The sequence below is a fragment of the Stegostoma tigrinum genome, chromosome 25 (assembly GCF_030684315.1).
Source record: "Stegostoma tigrinum isolate sSteTig4 chromosome 25, sSteTig4.hap1, whole genome shotgun sequence".
Classification (NCBI taxonomy): Eukaryota; Metazoa; Chordata; class Chondrichthyes; order Orectolobiformes; family Stegostomatidae; genus Stegostoma; species Stegostoma tigrinum.
In genome coordinates this window covers 49,045,208-49,067,706 of record NC_081378.1, presented here as the reverse complement: position 1 = coordinate 49,067,706, position 22,499 = coordinate 49,045,208, and the positions used below count along the sequence as shown (strand labels likewise).

At 45.7% G+C, this 22,499-nt stretch overlaps 1 protein-coding gene across 2 annotated transcripts in view; it reads left to right on the top strand.

Annotated features, from left to right (window-relative positions):
- The window catches only part of itpr2 (inositol 1,4,5-trisphosphate receptor, type 2), a 235,633-nt gene that overhangs the window by 42,887 nt on the left and 170,247 nt on the right, over nt 1-22,499 (top strand). For both annotated transcript variants that reach the window (XM_059654708.1, XM_059654707.1), the window contains exons 2-3: nt 675-745; nt 22,213-22,325. In XM_059654708.1, coding sequence (XP_059510691.1) covers nt 675-745; nt 22,213-22,325 — 184 coding nt within the window. The remainder of the gene's footprint in view (nt 1-674; nt 746-22,212; nt 22,326-22,499) is intronic.

The window sequence follows — 22,499 nt, the reverse complement described above, 5'->3', positions numbered from 1 at the left end:
TCCACACAGACAGTCACCTGAGGGTGGAATCGAACCTGGGTCCCTGGTGCTGTGAGACAGCAGTGCTAACCATTGAGCCACTATGCCACGCTTTAGGTTTCCAAACTGAACTAGTCCCATTTGCCAGCATTTGGCCCGTATCCCTTTTAAGCCCTACCCATTCATACGCCCATTCGTGCCTTTAAATGTTGTATCTGTACCTGCATCCACTACCACCTCTGGGAGCTCATTCCATATACCTACTGCCCTCTGTGGAAACGTTTCCCCTCAGGTCCATCTTAAACCTTTTCCCCTCTCACCTTTTAAACTTATGCCTTCTAGTTTTGATTTCCCCTAACCTGGGGAAAAGACCTTTGCTATTTACTTCATCAGTGCCCCTCGTGATTTTATGAACCTGTACAAATGGTTACATTCCTGTGACAAGTAATCTTGTTGCTCTAACAATCGTTTGGAAGGTTGCATGATAAATATTGCGCTGTAATCCAGTATCACTCCATACGACTTCTTGATCATGAATGCATTTAATATTTTAAAGCTGCATTTAACTATTGTCGGCTAGGAGTAAATGTCATCAGAGCCCAGCTCTCGTGAGTTTTTCTTTACAGACTATTGCCAAGTTAAGAATGAACTCTGGCTGTGGAGGTTCAGCAAACGGAACTGCTTTTTTCTTTCAGATTAGTGGACGACAGATGTGTGGTTCAGCCAGAAGCTGGAGATCTGGCCAATCCGCCAAAGAAATTCCGAGGTATGTTCATTGGGGAAATCGATGTCTTGTTCACATCACAGCATCTTTCCACATGCAAGAACTTTACATCTCCCTCCCGTCATATACCAGGCTCTTAACATGTGAATAGAAGACTTGCTCATTCTGTGCGCTTTTATCTATTTCTTTGCTGGAAGTTTCCAACTGGAAGACGTTGCAGTCTTAATGAATCATTACAAGATGTTTGGAATAAAGAAAAGCCAAAAGAACCGTGGATGCTGTCAATCAGGAACAAAAACAGAAGTCGCTGGTAAAGCTCAGCAGGTCTGGCAGCATCTGTGGTGGGGGTGGGTGGGGGTGTGGGGGGGGAAATCAGTTAATGTTTTGAGTCGGGTGACCCTTCCTAAGTGCTGAAATGTCAACTCTGATTTATTTATTTTCTTCACAGATGCTGCCAGTCCTGTTGAACTTTTCCAGCAACTTCTGTTTTTGTTCAGAATAAAGATTCTCCTGAAGTTACAGGGCACCATGTCTGATTTGGGTGCTCCTGGCAAGGTCAGGTTTATTGCCTGTCTTTTGACTCAGGAGCAAATAAGCATCATGACCAATGTGTGAGGAAGACTCTGCTGTAGAGCTCGATCAGGTAGAGGTGACCAGTTCCGTGGCAGTAGAGGTGTAAGAACATGCAACATCAAAGCCCTGGAATTCCTTCCCTCATGGCACTTCTTGTACCCCAATGAATGCAGAAGTTCACCTCCACCTTCTCCCAGGGGATGGGCAATTAATACTGGCCTGGCTAACGACATCCACATCCCGTGAACAAATAGGAAATAAAGCACAGCAATCCTCTTACTTCTGTATCAGAGGGCCAAAGGTTCAAATCCTGCTATAGAGGTGTGAGTGTGTATCCCGGGTTACCATGTTAGTGCAGTGCGGAGGTTGGAAATGGTGTTTGTTATGGACTAGACCACACCCCACTGTCAACCCAGTGTATTGTTACGGAGATGGCCTAGACCCTGGCTTCTATATATTTTTGTTTCAGATATGATTTGATTGGTCCACCACTAAGCCATAATCAAATTACACTTTATTCTTTTTGTTGTGTTTTAACCACTGTAAGAATAATTGGCATAACTTTACTCCATTGAACTACTTAACAAGATTGTATTGCATTATTAACCACTAATAATCGTATGTTCCTCTTTAGGGCCATACACCCTTTGGCAAAAAAGCAATTCGACAAAAACGGTTATACCGTTAAGATTCTGATGTGCTGCCTCTCTCCAGTCCAGAATAAAAACAGTCTGCCCCTTTGGATTTGTACGAGGAAGCCTTGCTACCTAAGACTTCACTCTAACAGTAGAGAGCTCAAATGTTTAGCTCAGCAGCCAATAGAAACCTTCTCACTAACTGAAGGCAAAACTTAAAAACCTTCCTGGGTCTATGTGAGCTCTGACCCTGACCACTCGTGCTTTTGTCCAACTTTTCAACAAAAGAACAACCCAGGAAGCACTCAATAGTTGTTTACCAACTGCCTGTCCGAAGGAGACATTTCAGCACCTCTGTGTCAGCGCCCCTCTACAACAGACACAGCACAGTATGTATCACTTAAAGGCACAGTGTACTTCCTTTTAGACCAACTTCAACTGAGAACCTACCTACCCTGTCAGATCGATACCAGAAATCCCATGGACCTATTTCAAAGATTTCTGTCCTGTGACTTGCACAACTGTCACAAAACAAATTCCTAAATGGAAGATGCTGGAAACATTCAGCAGATCTGGTAGCCAAACGGAGTTAACCCTTCCAGCCAATGAGCTTTCATTGGAATGGGTAGAACTTTGAGATGTAATGGATTTTAAGCAAGACGTGAGACAGGGTAAGTAGAGAAAGGGGGGGTGGCGGTAGAACAAAAGGGAAGGCATGGCAATGGCATAGACAGTTGGAAGGATTAATTGTCGAGAGGCATAATGGTGTGAAGCAAATGAAAATAGCGATGGGGATGTGTAAAGAAAGAAAAGATGTGTAAAGTGGAGGTGTGAATGGGATGTGCATTTGCTCTCCCCGCTATAGAGGAGCCTACGTTGTGAGAAACAAATGCGACTTACTGAAGATAGTAGTCAAGGTGAATTGCTGTTTTGCATGGTTTGTGTTTGGAGTCCTCAGTGATGAGTAGGTCAATGAGCAGATGATGCATTTTGTGCCTCTCTCTGAGAAGGGTTAGGGTGTCGGTGTGAGCTGTCACAAACCTGGTGAAGTGAGTGCCTGGATATCGGACCATGAGTCCACAAATATGAAAGTGACTAGTCATCCTAGAGAGTAAATTAATGTAAAACTGATCCTGTCTCTCTAAGATAAAAGGAACTCTCACCAATAAACAACAAAAAAACTATTGTAAACAAACTTATCCTCTACCATCCGGCAAACAAAATTATTAATTCCTAATGTGCAAACTTAAACAATACCCCCTTTAAATCCGGACATACTTGCATCTATTCACAAATAAGACAGTCCAGCCATACAAGACAAATAGCTTTACAGAAATATATGGATGCAGATAATACCAGGAAAGAGCACAGTCAGTTGGATTAAGAGCCCAAACAACACAGTGAATATGAGGTAACTATCATTCAGCTCTTTCTTTTGGTCCTTGGCATTGATGTCACATTGTTCTCAACTGTGGTGGTTCTCCATTCAATGGATGGTCAGTTGGACCTTGGTCTTTAGCCTGAGTTATAAGTAGTTCCTTTTGAAATCTTTAGTGCTGGTGTTTTTCAACTCAAAAGATTGGAGAGAGATCTGCCTTGCTTGCAAGCTTTAGAGCTCTGGGTCCCTCTCCTTTCTTCCCTCCACTCTGTGGTTTTATGCAGTAGTTTTGCCACTCTTGAACATGTTACTGGGCAGATTTTAAACCAAAGATGCCTCGCAACCAATGAGTGATCATCACGCAGTTTCAATTTTAACCTTCTGTTGTAGAAAGCTAACTAGTTCATTCTTTGCAATACAGTAACCAAAGTTAAATTATCAATTTGTGTTTCCAATAAACTATACATTGCACTCTCAGAATTTGGAAGGAATTATTCCTTTGGAATGCTGAAAGGGAGGAATGTGACTTCCTGCTTTGTTTTGGTGGGGAGGAACGATGAAGGTGATACATTGGAAGCTGGTAATGGGAGATTTGTGGAATGCTATGAGAAGGGAACCTTTACTGTGGTTCTGGAGGGGGGAGAGAGTGTAGGAGATGGGTTTGTGAGGTTTGTGGAGGGCCCAGTTAATGACCCTCCGGTTAAGGAAGAAAAGATATGGAACAGGTATTTGATCAGAACACATGAAACAGTCATACTGGGAGAATGTGATGCGATCATTACTGGAAATAGAATGTGAGGAAATGTAGTCAGAATAGATCTTGGGGAAAGAGATGATCTAATGGTATCACTTCTATTAATTCTGAGACTGGGTAATGTTCTGGGGGCCTGGGTTCGAATCCCGCCGTGGCAGATGGTGGAATTTTAAATTCATTTAAACATCTGGTGTTAAGAGTTTCATGATGACCATGAAACTATTGGCAATTGTCAGAAAAACCCATCTGGTTCACTAATATAGCAAAGTGTAGAGCTGGATGAAAACAGCAGGCCAAGCAGCATCAGAGGAGCAGGAAAGCTCCCGTTTCGGGACTGGACCCTTTAGAAATCACTAATGGTTCACTCATGTTCTTTTTAGGGAAGGAAACTACCATCCTTCCAGGGAAGTCCTACATGTGACTCCAGACACACAGTAATGTGGTTTGACTCTTAACTGTCCTCTGGACAATTAGTGATGGCAATAAATGCTGGCCTACCCAGTGACGCCCACATTCCGTCAATTAATAATTTAAAAACGGGTCGGATAGCCATTTTCTATATCCAGAAGTAGAGGCAGCTAAGTGGAGGAGGGTAAAAGTCTGAGATGAAAGATGAGGAAATGGTGGGAATTGAAGCCCAGCCCAGGGCTAGAGCAGCAAACCGCACTATCACACTCTTTGATATACTGGAGGAACTGATGACACAGGGGGCTAGGTGGGAAAGGAATAAGGAGTGTGACGCGTATCACACCAAAATGGAGGAATAGCTTGGCCCACGTGGCCATAATTTGGAGGAAGTGGTTCAGTGTCAGATGGTGGGAGGGGGAGGCTGCTGCTGGATGGAGCCACTGGCAGGCTGTCCTGATGGGTGCCCGTGGCATGAAGGTGTTTAGCGGATTAGCCATCCATAGTGGAAGGAGATGGTTAGGACAAGTGTTTGAGGGCACTGGAAGGTCCAAGGTTGTAGGTTAGAAGAGGATGAATACGGGGAGAAAAAATTACTGTCGAGGATTGGAAGAATTCGGTACAGTGGGGTGGGATCACGCTGAAGCACTGGACCTACTTGTACATAGATCCCTGAAAGTTGCCACCCAGGTTGATAGTGCTGTTAAGAAGGCTTACAGTGTGTTAGGTTTTGTTGGTAGAGGGACTGAGTTCTGGAGCCGTGATGTCATGCTGCAACTGTACAAAACGCTAGTGCAGCCTCATTTGGAATATTGCCTGCAGTTCTGGTCGCCCCATTACAGGAAGGATGTGGAAGCACTGGAAAAGGTGCAGAGGAGATTTACCAGGATGTTGCCTGGTCTGGAGTGCAGGCCCTATGAAGAAAGGCTGAGGGACTTGGGTCTGTTCTCATTGGAGAGAAGGAGGCTGAGGGGATTTAATAGAGACATACAAGATGATCAGAGGATTAGATAGGGTATACGAGGGGGCACAGCTACAAATTGAGGGGTGGGTGATTTAAGACAGAGGCAGGTTCTTTACTCAGAGTAGTAAGGGTGTGGAATGTCCTGCCTGCCAATGTAGTTAACTCAGCCACATTAGGGGCATTTAAACAGTCTTTGGATAAGCATATGGATGATGTTGGGATAGTGTAGGGGGATGGGCTCAGATTAGTTCACAGGTCGGCGTAACATTGAGGGCCGAAGGGCCTGTTCTGCACTGTATTGTTCTATGTTCTTACAATGCCAGTGCCTCTGACGTGGACTCTCTGTTCCCCCCCCCCATTGTGGTTGACCATGTCCATCCCATTTCCCATACGTCTGTCCTCACTCCTGACTTTTCCAGGCAGATCTAGGGATCCTCACTTTTTCCATCGCGCAGCCTCCATGTTCAGTGGACCATTTTCCACCAACTCCAAGCATGATGCCACCAGCAGGGCTACCTTCATCTCCCCCTTTTGGTACTTGATTACAGAGAGTTATGAACACAGTCCAGTCCATCACACAAGCCAACCTTCCATCTGTTCACTCCATCTAAACTTCTCGTTGCCTCAGAAAAGCGACCAACATAATCAAAGACCCCTCCCACCCCAGTTATACTCTCCTCCACCTTATTCCATTGGGCGAAGCTATAAAAGTTTGTGCACACGTACGAATAGATTCAAGATCAGCTGCCTCCCTGCTGTTGTTAAACTTCTGAATAGACCTGTCAAATTTTTAAATTTGAATGTTGATCTTGCTGTCAGTGTGTGTTCTGTAACATTGTATTCCTCACTCTGTTCTATTACCCTAATGCACTTTGCATGGTATGCACTGCACGCAAAACAAAACTTGTCACTGTGCCTAGGCACATGTGACAATAATAAATCAAATCGCTCGACAGCTTTCTCTGCAATACACTGTTATAAGCAAAGCTTGGTCCCTGTCCATGTGAGGCCCGGGGATGGAACACCATGATTTTTCTGAAGATTTTTTAAAAACCTCGTTTATCATGCTGCATCCCAACTCCTCCACCCCCCCAACCAACTCCACTTTCCTGCTGAAGCAGTGATTGCCTTGTATTTTTTTCAACTAGGCTTGGATAATCACTTTGATCTGTGCCATGAACGGCTATGAGCCTTGCTTCTCCACTTTGCTTGCATTCCAACCTCTCTTGTCCCCAGCTTCCTGTACGGTTGCAGCTTCTGGACATAATAACACGTTCCAACCATAACCACCAACGCTACTTTTACCGGTAGCAGTTGCACACAGTAATTTCTTGCTGTTGCCATTTACTCTGCCTCCAGGCTTTTCTCCTACTTTTGTCTCTCAGTAGCTCTTATGTTCGCTTTGCACCGTAACCTTTTTGTCCCACTCTATCTATTCCGCCTTCCATGGAAGCACAGACCACACTCCCCCCTCCAGTGATGCTTCCTTCCTCCTTTCCCCGCTACTGTTCTTGCTTAAAACCTATCCCACTTCTGCCAGTTTTGTGGTATGGTCTATATTAAACACCGAGACTAAAGTGCTGGTTAGGCAGTGTATGGACCTACACTTCGTTTAGAAAAGTTTTACTTCGTTTTGCATTGCATAAACATCAATAAATTCCCTGTGTTTGTACACTCAGTCATGTTCTTACCATTGATCCCTTTAATCAATGTGCAACCATCACCTATTCCCTCACCCTTTTTAGCCTCTGATTCCCAGCCCGATCCTGCAAGATGATTCTAGCCTGAAATCTGAACTCTTTCTCCTCACGGTAGCTGCCTAGCTTTCTGAGTCACTCCGAGGAAGGGTCCTGACCCGAAACATCAACTGTCCTGTTCCTCTGATGTTGCGTAGCCTGCTGTGTTCCTCCAGCTCCGCACTGTGTGTTGTCTCTAGCTTTCTGACTAAATTTTTTTTAACATTTTGTTTATGTTTCAGCCTTCCAGCTTCTGCAAGATTATACCTCTGTTTCAATAGAGCAAATGATCTGATTGTTGTATGTGGTTTCTACACTTACCGCAATGATTACACTTCAAATACAGCACTCTACTATTTTATAAAGTAAGACGGTCCAAGTATGGTTGTGAGAGGCACTGTGTAAATACAAATCTATTTTTAAAAATATAAGTTTTTAAAAAATTCTCTCTGCAGCAGATTTCTGGAGCCCTAATGTTTACTAAGTACAAGTTTATTGATAAGTTTGGTTAATTTCAACTTCATGATATCCCAGTTTGGGATGTCAAACTTGGTCCCTTTAGAACTCACCGTCATCATTTCTAACCAGTGATATGCTGGATTACCGATTTTGTTTACCTGTTAGTTAGAATTTCAGGCCAAGTTGTGAAATGATACTTGGTTTATGGTCATTTGAGATTCAGTGCTGGTGTACCTGGAATCCTGTTTATGGGGTTGCACAACATTCCACTTTGGTGTGCTGTGGAGCAGGCTGTAAACTCTATAATGTTTTGTCCTTGATGTACTGATTAGGCAACTGGACTTGTTGGCATGCAGCCTGGAGTTTGAATCTCCTAAAGACATCGCAGCAAGCTCTGCCCTGGTTTGTGTCGTTTTGCAAAACAGGTCAACTTATTTCCTTCTGTAAGCTTTGCATCCTAATCAGGGAGGTAAGGAAACAGAGGGCCGTGCCTCATGGCTCCTGACTGAAGGAAGGCTGTTGGGTTTGCTGGTTAGAATGTGACAGAAATAAAAATTCACCACTGTCATTGGCCAGTGCTTGTTGGACCTTGACCCTGACTGTTTAGAGGCAGTCGATTGGCTCACAGTAACCAGCTGATTGGTTGGTTGGACTGGGCAAGGCTCCCAGTTTGATTAGGATCTATTTAATTGTCAGGCAAATGGGGGCAGAGAAGTGGGGGCAGGGGGTAGTAAAAACACCAAGTTACTTCTTCAGGGACTAGGCTTGCCTTTTGTTTCAGAGAAATTTTACTGTTTGTTTTGATAAGATTTATATCGCTGATGCGGAAGGAGAAATTCTGGGCCCTCGTGACCCCTGTCCCGGATCCCGCATTGTTGAAAAGTGCAAACGTAGCAGGGTTGTTATGGGTGACTTCAACTTTCCCAATATTGATTGGAACCTCCTTAGTGCAGATGGTTTGGATGGAGCTGTTTTTGTCAGGTGTGTTCAGGAGGGTTTCCTTACTCAGCATGTGGACAGGCCGACGAGGGGGGAGGCCATTTTGGATTTGGAGCTTGGCAATGAGCCAGGACAGGTGTCAGATCTCATGGTGGGAGAACACTTTTGGCGACAGTGACCACAACAGCCTCACACTTACCATAGCCATGGAAAGGGAAAGGAGCAGTTACCAGGGGAAGATATTTAACTGGGGAAAAGGAAACTATGACGCTATTAGGCAGGAATTGGGAAGTACAGATTGGGAGCAACTGTTCCACAGAGGGGGCACAACAGACATGTGGAGATTGCTTAAGGAGCAGTTGTTGAGAGTGATGCATAAATTTCTTCCTCTGAGACAGGTAAGAAGGGGTAAGATTAAGGAGCCTTGGATGACGGGAACAGAGGTGCTTCTCGTCAAAAAGAAAAAGGCAGCATACGCAAGGTGGAGGAAGCAAGGGTCTAGCACAGCTTTAGATGATTACGAGCTTTTTCGGAAGGAGCTCAAAAGTGGACTGAGGAGGGCCAGGAGGGGGCACAAAAAAGGCTTGGCAGGAAGGATTAGGGAGAACCCAAAGGCATTTTACTCATACATGAGGAATAAGAGAATGATCAGGGAGAAGGTAGGGCCGATCAAGGATAGCGTAGGGAATTTGTGCACAGAGTCTGAGCAGATAGGGGAAGCCCTAAATGAGTTTTTTGCTTCGGTTTTCACTAAGGAAAGGGACCCTGTTGTGAATGAGAGCTTTGAGGAGCAGGAAAACAGGCTTGAACAGATTGAGATTGAAGAAGTTGATGTGCTGGAAATTTTAGCCAACATTAAGATTGATAAGTCCCCAGGGCCAGACCAGATTTATCCTAGGTTGCTCTGGGAAGTGAGAAAGGAGGTTGCTAAGCCGCTGGCGAAGATCTTTGCTTCCTCACTCTCCACGGGAGTCGTACCGGAAGATTGGAGGGAGGCAAATGTTGTTCCCCTTTTCAAGAAAGGGAATAGGGAAATCCCTGGAAATTACAGACCAGTCAGTCTTATGTCTGTGGTCAGCAAGGTTTTGGAAAGAATTCTGAGGGATAGGATTGATGACTATTTGGAAAAGCATAGCGTGATTAAAGGGAGTCAGCATGGCTTTGTGAGGGGCAGGTCATGCCTTACAAATCTTATTGAGTTCTTTTGAGGAAGTCACGAGACAGGTTGATGAGAGTCGAGCAGTGGATGTGGTGTATATGGACTTCAGCAAGGCATTTGATAAGGTTCCCCACGGCAGGCTCATTCATAGAGTCAGGAGGTATGGGATACAGGGTGATTTGGCTGTCTGGATTCAGAATTGGTTGGCTGACAGGAGGCAGAGAGTGGTTGTAGATGGTAAGTATTCTGCCTGGAGGTCAGTGCTGAGTGGTGTCCCGCAGGGCTCTGTTCTTGGGCCTCTGCTCTTTGTAGTTTTTATAAATGATTTGGATGAAGAGGTTGAGGGGTGGGTTAGTGTGTTTTGAAGATGACACAAAGGTTGGAGGTGCCGTTGATAGTATCGAGGGCTATTGCAGGCTTCAGCGAGACATTGACAGAATGCAGAGCTGGGCTGAGAAATGGCAGATGGAGTTCAACCTGGATAAATGCGAGGTGATGCATTTTGGAAGGTCGAACTTAAATGCGGAATATAGGATTAAGGGCAGGATTCTCCGCAGTGTGGAGGAACAGCGGGATCTTAGTGTTCAAATGCATAGCTCCCTCAAAGTTTCCACCCAAGTGGATAAAGTTGTTAAGAAAGCATATGGTGATTTGGCTGTCATTAACAGGGGGATCGAGTTTAAGAGCCACGAGATTATGCTGCAGCTCTACAAAACCCCGGTGAGACCACACTTGGAATATTGTGTCCAGTTCTGGTTGCCCTATTATAGGAAAGATGTGGAGGCTTTGGAGAGAGTGCAAAGGAGGTTTACAAGAATGCTGCCTGGACTGGAGGGCCTGCCTTATGAAGAAAGCTTGACTGAGCTCGGACTTTTCTCTCTGGAGAGAAGGAGGAAGAGAGGTGACCTGATCGAGGTGTACAAGGTAATGAGAGGCATGGATAGAGTCGATAGCTAGAGACTTTTCCCCAGGGCAGAATTGACTGCCACGAGGGGTCATAGTTTTAAGGTATTAGGAGGAAGGTATAGAGGAGACGTCCGAGGGAGGTTCTTCACGCAGAGAGTTGTGAGCGCACGGAACACTTTGCCAGTGGTAGTTGTGGAAGCAGAGTCATTAGTGACATTTAAGCGACTGCTGGACATGCACATGGACAGCAGTGAATTGAGGGGATTGTAGGATAGGTTATTTTATTTTTGGATTAGGATTATTCCATGGCACAACATCGTGGGCTGAAGGGCCTGTACTGTGCTGTGCTTTTCTATGTTCTATGTTCTACATTTTATGTTCTATCACTCTGAGAATCCCCATGGTGCAGAAAGAGGCCATTTGGCCCATTGTGCCTATGTTGGCCCTCCAAGGAACAACTGAACCCAAACCCAGCTCTTCACCATATCCCTACATTTCCCACCTAGCCTGCATGACCCTGGACACTGTGTGCAATTTAGCATGGCCAATACACATAACCTGCACATCTTTGGACTGTGGGAGGAAACCCACATAGACACAGGGAGAATGTGCAAACTGCACACAGACAGTTGCCCGAGGGTGGAATCGAACTTGGTGCTATGAGGTAGCAGTGCTAACCGCTGCAACAATGTAATTGTTGAAAACAAGGCTGGCATTTTTACATCCTGAGGATTGAATGGCCCTTTCTAGTTGGTCTGTTAGTGTAGTGTTGTGAATGTAGGAAACTCGCCTTGACCCAATGTCAACACATGCTGTAAGCACTAATTCTGAATTCTTGCAATTTGCAAAGCATTGAGATGTTGGTCTGTTCGAATCTCCAGAGGTGAGTTTTGACCCCATGACTTTTTGGTGTGAGATGTGCGAGCGCTGCCAACTGAGCCACAGCTCCAGCTGCGTGTGTATCCAAGCTCGTCACTGCTGTTCTATGTGTGTGTGGAATGGGAGGTAATGGGTCACAATGACACTGAAGTCACGTTTGAAAGTTACTGCAGGAAACAATTAGGATCTCGAGTTTATTTAACTTTCCAGCAGACAATACAAAGTTAAGTGCAGATTTCATGCTCACTTGCGAAGTCACTAACAAACCAACTTTACCAAGTAGCAACCAACTTAAAAAAAAACTTTGTTTGTACCCTGAATGACATGGTTTGTGTTTTCTGCTCATTTGGAGAAATCTGCTGGTAGGCCATAGACTTTTTTCATGTGATCCCCATAGACAGGTTCCTTCCAGCATGGTGATCCCAGTTATCTTGCATGTCCTAGTTTGTCAGAAGCACATTTTTGCTTTGAAGGTGCTGAGTGTAAGAATCATTTAATGTAAGAACATAACCGAGCCTGCTCTACGCTTAATAGGACCATGATAGGATTTGATCTCTCAGCCCCCACTCCCCATAACCTTTCGAACCCATTACCGAGTTAAAAATCGGTCGATCTCCTCCTCCTTTAACAGTACTCAGTGTCCCTGCAGCCACTGCTCTTGGGGGTTATGAATTGTACAGATTCACTGCTTCCAAATGGTGACCATCCCCACGTGTATCCATGGAAACTGCCAATGGTTGATTTCTCAAAGAAGGGGCTAGCAGCGGTGCGGGGAGGCAGTCTGCTTCAAGCAAACTGTGGAGTGCAGGAGAAATAACCAATTCCTGGTCAGCTTAGGCAGACATCTTTTAGTGTCCTGCCTGATCCAATGTTGCTGCTGGTTGTATGACAAGCGTGAGGCACTCTGAAGAGATTTCTAGGATATGAGAGATTCTCTAGGAGATGTCTATCATTATGTAAAGGAGAACTCATTGACTTTAACTCCAAGAGGCAATTTTCTCACTTTCCTTCTCTTCCATCATGTCTAGGCCCTAAAGCTCGGAATTGCCTTTCTGCTCGTCAAACCCCTTCATAGGAAACATGCCTCTGACTTATTATTAAGTCGTAATTAATCTGTTATCAACTACATATTTCCCTGTGCTCCCTGTTTCTTTCAGACAGTCACACAATCTCTCGTGTGTCTTCCAGTGAGCTTTTTCCAGGCTCTCCAGACTCCGCCCCCACTGTAGTATTTATACACACTGATGTGCAGCCCTGTAACATCATCACTAGGCCCCCTCTATATCTCCGCCTTTGCTTCCATGTGGGGATTTTAGTACTGTTGCACTCCCCTAAAGAACCTTGGAGATGCCCTCCGTTGTCAAAAGTGCAGTGTAAATGCAGTTGCTGTTGGCAGATTTGAGGATGAGAGACTCTGGACAGCTCTCTCGTAGAGCAGCCCTGGGCGACAGGATGCGTCACCTGCTTCAGTTATGATGGATTTTGTGCTGCTGTTCTCGATGGGAAGTAGTTACTGGTAGTAGCTGGTTGCAGTGAATATACAGGAATCAAACCAGAAGACCTTGTTTAATTGGTAAGGAAGGGCCAGTGGGGTTTAAATGGCCTCTCTAATCTATACGTGAACTCTTTTTTTTTTTGGCTAAAAGCAAATTTAAAAAAAATTAAAATCCAAGGAGCTGGTGAAAACAGTATTTTTCATCCGGTAGGTTTGGGTTACCCAATGAAAGACTGTGTGCTTGAGTTGGCATTAGGAGTTCCTGGGTAGGAATGGCGGGGGAGGGGGGGGGGGTGTGTTGGGAAAGGTGAAATGATCCCTGGTCGTGCCTCAGGCATGTTGTAGCATGTGTGGAAGGTTAGTTTGCTTCTCCACTCAAGTTGACTTCGCGGCTTTAGCTGCAGACAGGGATCGAGAATCCTGTTTTGAAAATGAAATACCTGAACAGATGAAAAGAGAAAAGAATAAATAATAAAAGGAGAATTCAAATACCAGGCGGGAAAACACAATGGTGCTTCATCTGAGGCAGCACTGATGATGCTACCCAGCAGGGTAATGAAATGCGTGCAGAACAACCAGCTCAGTGAGCGAGCCAACCAACCTCAACATCCACAACCCGAGCTACAAATCTACTCTCAAACCTTAAGGAGATAAAAGGATGGTCGGGCAGGGCTGATGTTGTGGGTTTAAGCCCCTGTCTTAGAGAGCTGATCCACGATGGCCCCTCCTGTGCCATACCATCAGAAGTTCCTTTATTTGCCTGGCAGAGGCCCTGCCAGTCCTGTTAGGTGTGTGTTTAAGAAGCCCCCCCCCCCCCCAACCCAACAAGAAACAGTGTGTCTGGCCATCTGACCGAGGTTGGATCTTGCTGTGCATTCTTGCAGGGTAAAGCTGGTCAGATCCACGTTGAAGGAGAGCGTGAGGATTCATAGTAAGCTGCCTTCCTGGGGCAGAGTCCCTCTGTGCTGGTTGTGCTTTTGTTTTGTTTAAACTTGTGATGAGCCAGAAAGGTGCTGTTGTGGAGGTTAGCACTGAGTCATAGGGATTTGAAGGCTGACCCAGCTGCCAGCTCTAGCCTGATGGCTTATCTCCGGTCCCCTGTTTTAACCATGGCCTCTCATTGACCAAACAAAGACTCGCTCGTTTGCTGTCCTTACCTGGTTTGGCCTACATGTGACTCCAGACCCCCAGCAATGTGATTGACTTCTAATTGTCCACCTGGCAACTGGATTGCACCCGGAGTGTTCCCTGGCTCCAATCAACAGCCGAAACACACTTGCTGAGTTTTTAATCCAATGCTGTTACTGAGGCAGCTCGGTGGCTCAGTGGTTAGCAGCACCAGGGACCCAGGTTCCGTTCCAGCCTCGGGTGACTGTCTGTGTGGAGTTTGCGCATTCTCCCTGTGTCTGTGTGGGTATCCTCCGGGTGCTCCGGTTTCCTCCCACTGTCCAAAGATGTGCATGTTAGCGTGGATTGGCCATGCTAAATTGCCCCATAGTGTCCAGGGATGTGTGGGTTAGGTGGGATCAGCCATGGGAAAATGCAGGGTTACAGGGATAAGGTAGGGGCTGGGGCAGGGTCTGGGTGGAATGCTCTTCAGAAGGCTGGTGCAGAGTCAATGGGCAGAATGGCCTCTTTCCACACTGTAGGGGCTCCCCTTTTTCTCTGAAACTGTGCTGTCAGATTGAGTGACCAATGGAATGAGCAGTTCACCTCTTTTTGTGGAATGAAGTTGGTATTGCAGGTCTGAATGTTACACAGACTAGGAACCCTCAAGAAAGACTCGAGAGAACTGGAGTAAGATATATAGTGAGGGAGTTCAACATACCAGAGTATAACAGAATGGGCAATACTCCCCTCCTACAAAAACAGAGTCCTGTTTCAGCTGTCGAATGGAGCCAGGGAACATCCCCGGTGCAGTCTGGTTTAATCCAGTCCCAGAAGGTTGCAAAACAGAAGGTGGCCATTTGGCCCATTATTTCCATTCTGACCATCTGCCCCTCCATCCTAGCCCTGCAAATGTTACATTTTCAAATATTTAATCACTTTTCCTGCTAGACATTCTGGCTATGTTTGCAGACGATATAAAGATAGGTGGAGGGACAGGTGGTATTGAGGAGGGGCGGGGGGAGGCTGCAGAAGCATTTGGACAGGTTAGGAGACTGGGAAAAGAAATGGCAGATGGAGTACAACATGGGAAAGTGTGAGGTCATGCACTTTGGTGAGAAGAATAAACGCATGGACTATTTTCTAAATGGGGAGAAAATTCAGAAGTCTGAAGTGCAAAGAGACTTGGGAGTTCTGGTCCAAGATTCTCTCAAGGTAAACTTGCAGGTTAAGTCAGTAGTCAGGAAGGCAAATGCAATGTTGCCATTTATTTTGAGAGGACTTGAATATAAAAGCAGGGATGTACTCCTGAGGCTTTATCAGGCTCTGGTCAGGCCACATTTAGAGTATTGTGAGCAATTTTGGGCCCCATATATCAGAAAGGATGTACTGGCCCTGGAGCAGGTTCAGATGTGGTTCACGAGAATGGTCCCAGGAATGGAAAACTTAACATGTGAGGAATGTTTGAGGACTCTGGGTCTAGGAGCGACTAGGAGCTGAGGGTACAGCCTCGGAGTAAAGGGAAGACCCTTTTAGAACGAAGATAAGGAGAGACTTCTTCAGCCAGAGAGTGGTGAATCTATGGAATTCACTGTCACAGAAGGCTGTGGAGGCCAGGTCATTGAGTACATTAAAGGCTGAGATAGGTAGGTTCTTGATTATCAGAGGTTTAGATTAGATTCCCTACAGTGTAGAAACAGGTCCTTCAGCCCAACAAGTCCACACCACCCCTTGCAGCGCCCCACCCAGACCCATCCCCCTATAACCCACACACACCCTGAACACTACGGGCAATCTAGCATGGCCAATCCACCTAGCCTGAACATCTTTGGACTGTGGGAGGAAACGGGAGCACCCGGAGGAAACCCACGCAGACACAGGGAGAATGTGCAAACTCCACACAGACAGTTACCCGAGGCTGGAATCGAACCCGGGTCCCTGGTGCTGTGAGGCTGCAGTGCTAACCACTGAGCCACCGTGCCACCCTTATGGGGAGAAAGTGGGAAAATGGGGTTGAGGAACTTATCAGCCATAATTGAATGGTGGAGTTGACTTGATGGGTCGAATGGCCTAATTTCTCCTATGTCTTATGTTCTTATGGTTTTAAGTTCTTTTTTAAAATTCATATATGGGATGTGGGCTTCCCAGGCTAGGCTGGTATTTATTGCCCAATATTAATTTCCTGAAAGATGATTAAAAGTCCATCACATTGCTGTAGGTCTGGAGTCACATGGAGGCCAGACCAGGTTTGGGCAGCAAATTTCTCTCCATAAAAGACATTAATGAGGCAGTTTTCTTTCCAACAATCAATGATGGTTACCCTTGTTTAGGATGGGGGTGTGTGGGTCTGGGTGAGCTGCTCTTCAGAGGGTCAGTGTTGACTCGATGGGCTGAATGGCCGATGATTTGCCAAGAACTGGTTACCAAGAGAAAATGATCATTCAAAAAGCTGCCTGGAGACAGGGAGATGGACAGGGATGGGGAGAGAGGTGTGCAGCAGGAATCTTAGCAGCAGGAATCTTAGATCATCAAGGCTGTAGGAGAGTTGGAATTAACAAGGTGTAGAGCTGGATATACACAGCAGGCCAAGCAGCTTCAGAGGAGTAGGAAGGCCGACATTTCGGGCCTAGACCCTTCTTCAGAAAGAAGAGGAGCGAGTAGGAGAGTTGGTTTCATTGGAAAGGGCCTGGTCTGTATTCAGAACAAATTCTTGAGGATTGCCACCATGGTATCCGGGGTCATCTACAATAATTTTATTTGGAGTTGAGTCTCAACTAAGGGCAGCTAGCATGGATCATCTGGAACATGCCAGTCTCTGTCTCAATCAAGGTATTAGTGCCTTTTCAGGCCTATGACACAACAATGTGCTGTTATGTAATACCTTACAGAATGCTGGGACTTTCCCAAGGAGGTTAACAGGTAGGGTTGTGATTTGCTGAAGCTTAGTCGCAGCCGTAATGTGGGAAACACCAATGCTAAGTTGTGTGTTTTTTGTGCACAGCAAGATCCCATATACTGCAGCAAGATAAAGGACAGGGGTAATCTGTTTCAGTTCTATTGGTGATGGGGTAATTTGACCAGGGCACCAGGCAGGACTTCCTGCACCTTCCTTGAAACAGTGTTGTGGGATTTATCGGGTAACCTGAGAGAGCAGACGGGGCATCATTTGATATTTCATTTTGGAAGGTAACGTCTCCTCTGACAGTGTGGCACTCCCTCAGTACTGCACTGCAGTGTCAGCTTGGATTGTGCGTTCGGGTTCCTGATCTACCCAATTCAAGTGACGGGGATCTGCCCTACTGAGCCAGACTCACTGGCAGTTATCAACCGTCTCTGGGGGGGGGAAAGAAACTCGGTTTGCCCAAATGCAGATACCTGACTCTGGCTGTGATTGCCACCTCATACATTTGAGTAATATCCATTCGATGTATTAGTCAAGAGATTTCTCTGAATTGTTTAATGTATGACTGTTAAATCAGAGCAACAGTTAACACTTGGACAAGGCCATCATTTGACAGCTAAACTACGTCCACTTTGTTTTTATTAACGGTTCCTGTGTTTTGTGCTTGGCATCTATTAATAATTTACGCAGTTCCTTCTGCAAGTGTAAATGTGATAAATTAAAATATTTGCAAACAACTTTGCCAAACAAAGCCGCACCTCAGATGAGAGGACTTTTTATAAGAGATTCTAGTCAGTAGGTTTATTTCGGTTTTAAAAAAAAATCACGTTTTCTATTTCACTCAAAGATAAATTAGAAAAGGGAAATAGGATTTGAGAGAGAGTAAGAATTGCCGATGCTGGAGTCAGAGCTAACACAGTGTGGGAGCTGGAGGAACACAGCAGGCCAGGCAGCATCACGGGGAGCAGGAAAGCTGGCGTTTCAGGGTGGGACCCTTCCTCAGAAATAGCGGAGGGGAGTTGGGCAACAGGCTGGTTGGGATCCTTGGGAACCTCCCTGGTGCAGGGTATCGTGTTATTTGTTGTAGTAATTCTTTGCTTTTATTAATCAAATGTTGTTGCCACCAGGTGGCTTCTGCTCTAGCCCTGTAGGTGAGGCCGCCATTATTATTGATGTGCCTTTCAATCCCGAACAATCAGTATTTCATAAACAGAAGCATAATTTGCTGGAAAATCTCAGCATCTCTGGCAACAGCTGTGGACTACAAAGCAGGATGAACGGTTCATGCTCGGTGACCCTCCTTCAAAACTGTCATTTGTTGTGGTTTTTATTAAGAGAAATGTTCTGGGTTTTGTTGAATCTGCTAGCCCACTATTTGGATTTGAATGTGGTTTTGCTGCATTTTTTGGGTCACTCAAAGCAGACGGCAGCAGATGTTGGCGATTTGAAAGAGAGACTGAGAATGTCAGAGCGACGGTGATCTAAAAGCTTCTGTGGAAAAGAAGAAAGGAGTTAACATTTTAGCTGACAGCGAAGTAAGCAAGACACGGACCATGTTAGCCCAGTCTGAGAAAGGGTCACTCGACCCAAAGTGTTAACTCTGATTTCTTTCTGCGGATGCTGCCAGACCTGCTGAGCTTCTCCAGCAATCTCTGTTTTTGAACAAACAAGATGAGCCAGTGGGGGTGTGTGTGGCAGTTTTTGGGGGAAAATACGGTCCGTGCACACCATGCGGTCAGTTTCTGAAGTTGTGGGACTTAAAGGTGCGATCTTGAGGCTGTAAAGCTCACAGGTGGAACATGAGATGCTTGCGTTGTGCTTAGTTGGAAAAGTGGAGCGAGCTCTGGACAGAAATGTTCACTTGAGAGCGAGATGGTTTATTGAAATGGCAAGTAACTAAGAGGTCAGGATTATTCCTACAGTCAGAACAGAGGTGTTCCACAAAGAGTTCCCACCTGTTGTAAGTTTTATAACGTCATTGTTTTGTAGATAAAGATTTGAACCTTGCATTAATTGAAAGTTGCTGTTTTAATTCTCCTGTGAGCTGGATATCACCACAACAAGGGCCCTCGGGCTATTTTCCAGATTCCCTCAACCTCTCTGATTCAGAAAGTTGTGGGTTTATGTCTCACTTCAACATGCAGGATGTGGACTGACAATTCTGCACCGTATCGAGGGGAAAGCTGCATTGCTGGGGTGCCTGAGGTCTCCGTCAAACAAAGGCATAGAAGCATGAGGAACGAGACCCTTCTCGAGCCTGCTCCACCATTCCACGTGACCACGGCTGATCGTCCAACCCCTTCCCCGTTCCCCACTTTCTCCTGGCAGCCTTTGATCCCTTTAGCCCCAAAAACTCCATCTGTCTCCTTCTTGGAAACTTTAAACAACAGCCACATTTGGTGGAGAATGCAAAGCAAGGGCCACACCTGCCTGTTTAGGTGAAAGTGGGGGGTAAAATAAGGGTGTTCCCCTGGGCTCTTGGATAGTGCCCATTCCTAAACCACTTTATCGCCAAGTCACACCAACTTGCCTATTAAACTGCTGTTATTTGCCATATTTCCCTTTTTTTTTGTAGTAGTTGAAACAACACAAAATTAAACCATTCCAGGGTCCTGAGATGTGAATGGCACAATTTGTTTTTTTTTATTGTGCGTGTTGCTGGTGCGTTTTATGTATGAATGAGTACGGGTGTTTTCCATTAATGGTCAGCTCTGTTTTGTCCAACGCCTAACCCTGTTTCCATTTGCTTACTTAATTCTTGCAGCTGCATATCTGGTGCTGAACCTGGAGAAAAACCAGGAAGCCCTGAGTTAGCAAGTTAGCAAGACTAGATGTCCTGCTGCAACATTGTCTTTTTGACACTTGTACTCCATGTCATGAGGTGTTTATAAGGAAAGTGAACAAGCAGTGTTCAGCAGAGCACCCTGGAGAAACTCAGCAGGCCTGGCTGCACCTATGAAGAGAGAAATAGAGTTAATGTTCTGAAGAAGAGTCTCATTGGATTTGAAATGTTAACTTTGTTTCTGCCTCCTGATGTTGCCAGTCCCGTTGAGTTTCTCCAGCGTGCTCTGTATTCATGCCCGAGCTCCACGTGTTTGGTTTTAATTAGGAAATCCTAAGCAACCGAGCCAAGACCTAGCAGCTCACAGGTCAGCAGAGATTTTGTCGAAGTGCTTTTAAGGAGCATCTTTTTTTTGGAGTTTGAGAATGGGAGTGACCTCTCGGAATTTGGGACGGGGGTAGCTAAAGGTGCAGGCTCTGTCTTTGAAAGGGATCAAGCTGGAGAGGTCGGAGTGCAGACACCTCAAAGCTATGGGTTGGAGGGGATGGAGTTAGGATGTGGATTGATCTGCGGGGAGTGGGGGGGAACCTGATAGCAAGGATGAAAATGACAGCATCAAGGTGTTGTCTGTTGTGTATATATTCGGCACCTCTAATTGCCCCATGAGGCGTGCTTAGGGGCTGCAGTCTATATGATGTCAGTCCAGCTGCAGGACTGTTAGGAAGGTCCTGTCTGAATCCAGGGGCAATGAGGGAGCAGCAGAGTACTCCCCAGGAAGGAAGATGCGAAACTTGCTCCTTTGCAACATGGACTACAGCAATCGAGAAGCGAGGCTCCTGAACCGATTTTGATCTATTTACTATTGTTACACGTGCCGAGGTACAGTGAAAGTTTTTTGTTTTGCATGCAGTACAGATAGACCACAATACAAAGTTCATTTGGGTAATAGCAAGGAATACAATGTGATGGCTGCCCAGAAGGTGCACAAAGAGTGAGATCAACATTAAATTCAACGTTTGAGAGGTCCGTTCAGCAGTCTAATACCGACGGGGAAGAAGCCGTTCTTGAACCTGTTAGTATGTGTATGCTTTTGTATCTTCTGCCTGACGGAGGAGATTATAATTGGGGTGGCAGGGCTATTTGATGTTGGCTGTCTTCCCGAGGCAGATGGAGTCAATGGGTGGAAGCCTGGCAGGGGAAAACTGGAAGCTCGTAGGTGGTAAAGTCCCCATTTATCTGCTGCCTTTTTATCTCATCTGGGTGAAAGAGGTCACTGGGGTTGGAGGGCGCAGTTTAAAGGCGGCTTGGTGAATTTCTGCATCTTGTAGATAGTAGTACACACTGCTAGAGGAAGCATGTGGAATCGCTTAGCAAAAATAGTCTCAACAATAAATCAACAGAGGCATGGAATGAAATGTAGAAATATATAGATTAACAGGTTGGAAAGAGATTCATTTAACAGATGCAGCAAAATCCTGGAATTCCCTCCCTGAGGGCATTATGGATCAACCCACAGCAGGTGGACTATAGTGGTTGAAGGAGGCAGTTCACCCCCCAGTTTCCTCTTCCACCACCCCCCACCCCCAACCTTCTGAAGGCCAGGAAATGCTGACCCAGCCAGCGATGCCCACAACCCACAAGTAAATAGGCAGAAAAAGATACAGGGCACTTTTTATATCCCTGAGCGTTGAATCATTTCTGAGGGGTGTATGTGACTGTTGTCTGGAGTTACCTGTTGGTATGTATACAATATTTAGACACCAGTTTGTAGTGTCGCAGTGTGCTATGTCATGGAGGTGTAGGATGTGACTGTGCACAGTGAGATCCCACGTCTTGGTGATGAGTGCATGTTGCTTGTGGAGGAGAGTTCCAGCTTTGACCACCGTGCGTGTGAGACCCAGCCCATCCCCCTAACTTCGAGCTGATGTAAGGGGTGCTCTCAGCTCCCGAGGTCCCAGCAACTTGCCAGCACCGTAATGGGGTCATGATGAGAAAGGGATACTGCCGCAAACTCAGTACAACCAGATTCAGTTCCCATCACCAGCTGAGGTTCTCATGAATGACTCTCCTCCTCAACCTCTCCCTTCGCCTGAGGCCTGGTGATCCTCCAGTCGTCTCTCTCAAACGAGAACAGGACTACGGCAACCTTTATTTTTACCATAAAGCAGTACCAGCAAGGCTAACATCACAGGAACAGTCTGGTTGTCTCCATTAGATGAGGAAATGACATGTGTGGAAGTGCAAAATTCATCTTTATTTTCAGGAATTGAAGCGTTAGAAAGAAAGGAGCTAAAATGTTTTGCTCTTTACAACAGATTTACAAATCGGGCCATTTTATGAGATAAACAATGTCAACACAACGGGTTTCATCGTCTTCTGGAACGTCAGTTATTGAGTTTGTGATCCTCTGTAACTTTTAGTCTTGTTTATCCCCAGACTGCCTTTTCAAAGTGTGCCCCATGAACCGGTACTCCGCGCAGAAACAGTTCTGGAAAGCAAAGCAGTCGAAACAAGGCAATACCGAAGCTGCACTGTTGGGAAAGTTACAGGTACCCCATTGCACTTAAGGATATGTGTGCGCTTTCATCTGCTGTTCTCTTGTCCCGTTCAGTTTGAGTTCCGCTTCTGGGACCTGATTTAGCGACTTGCTCCCGTCAATGTTGACCAGTGAGGATGCACATATCACCAGGATGGTGACTGTTTGAGGGAGATGCTGGGCACAG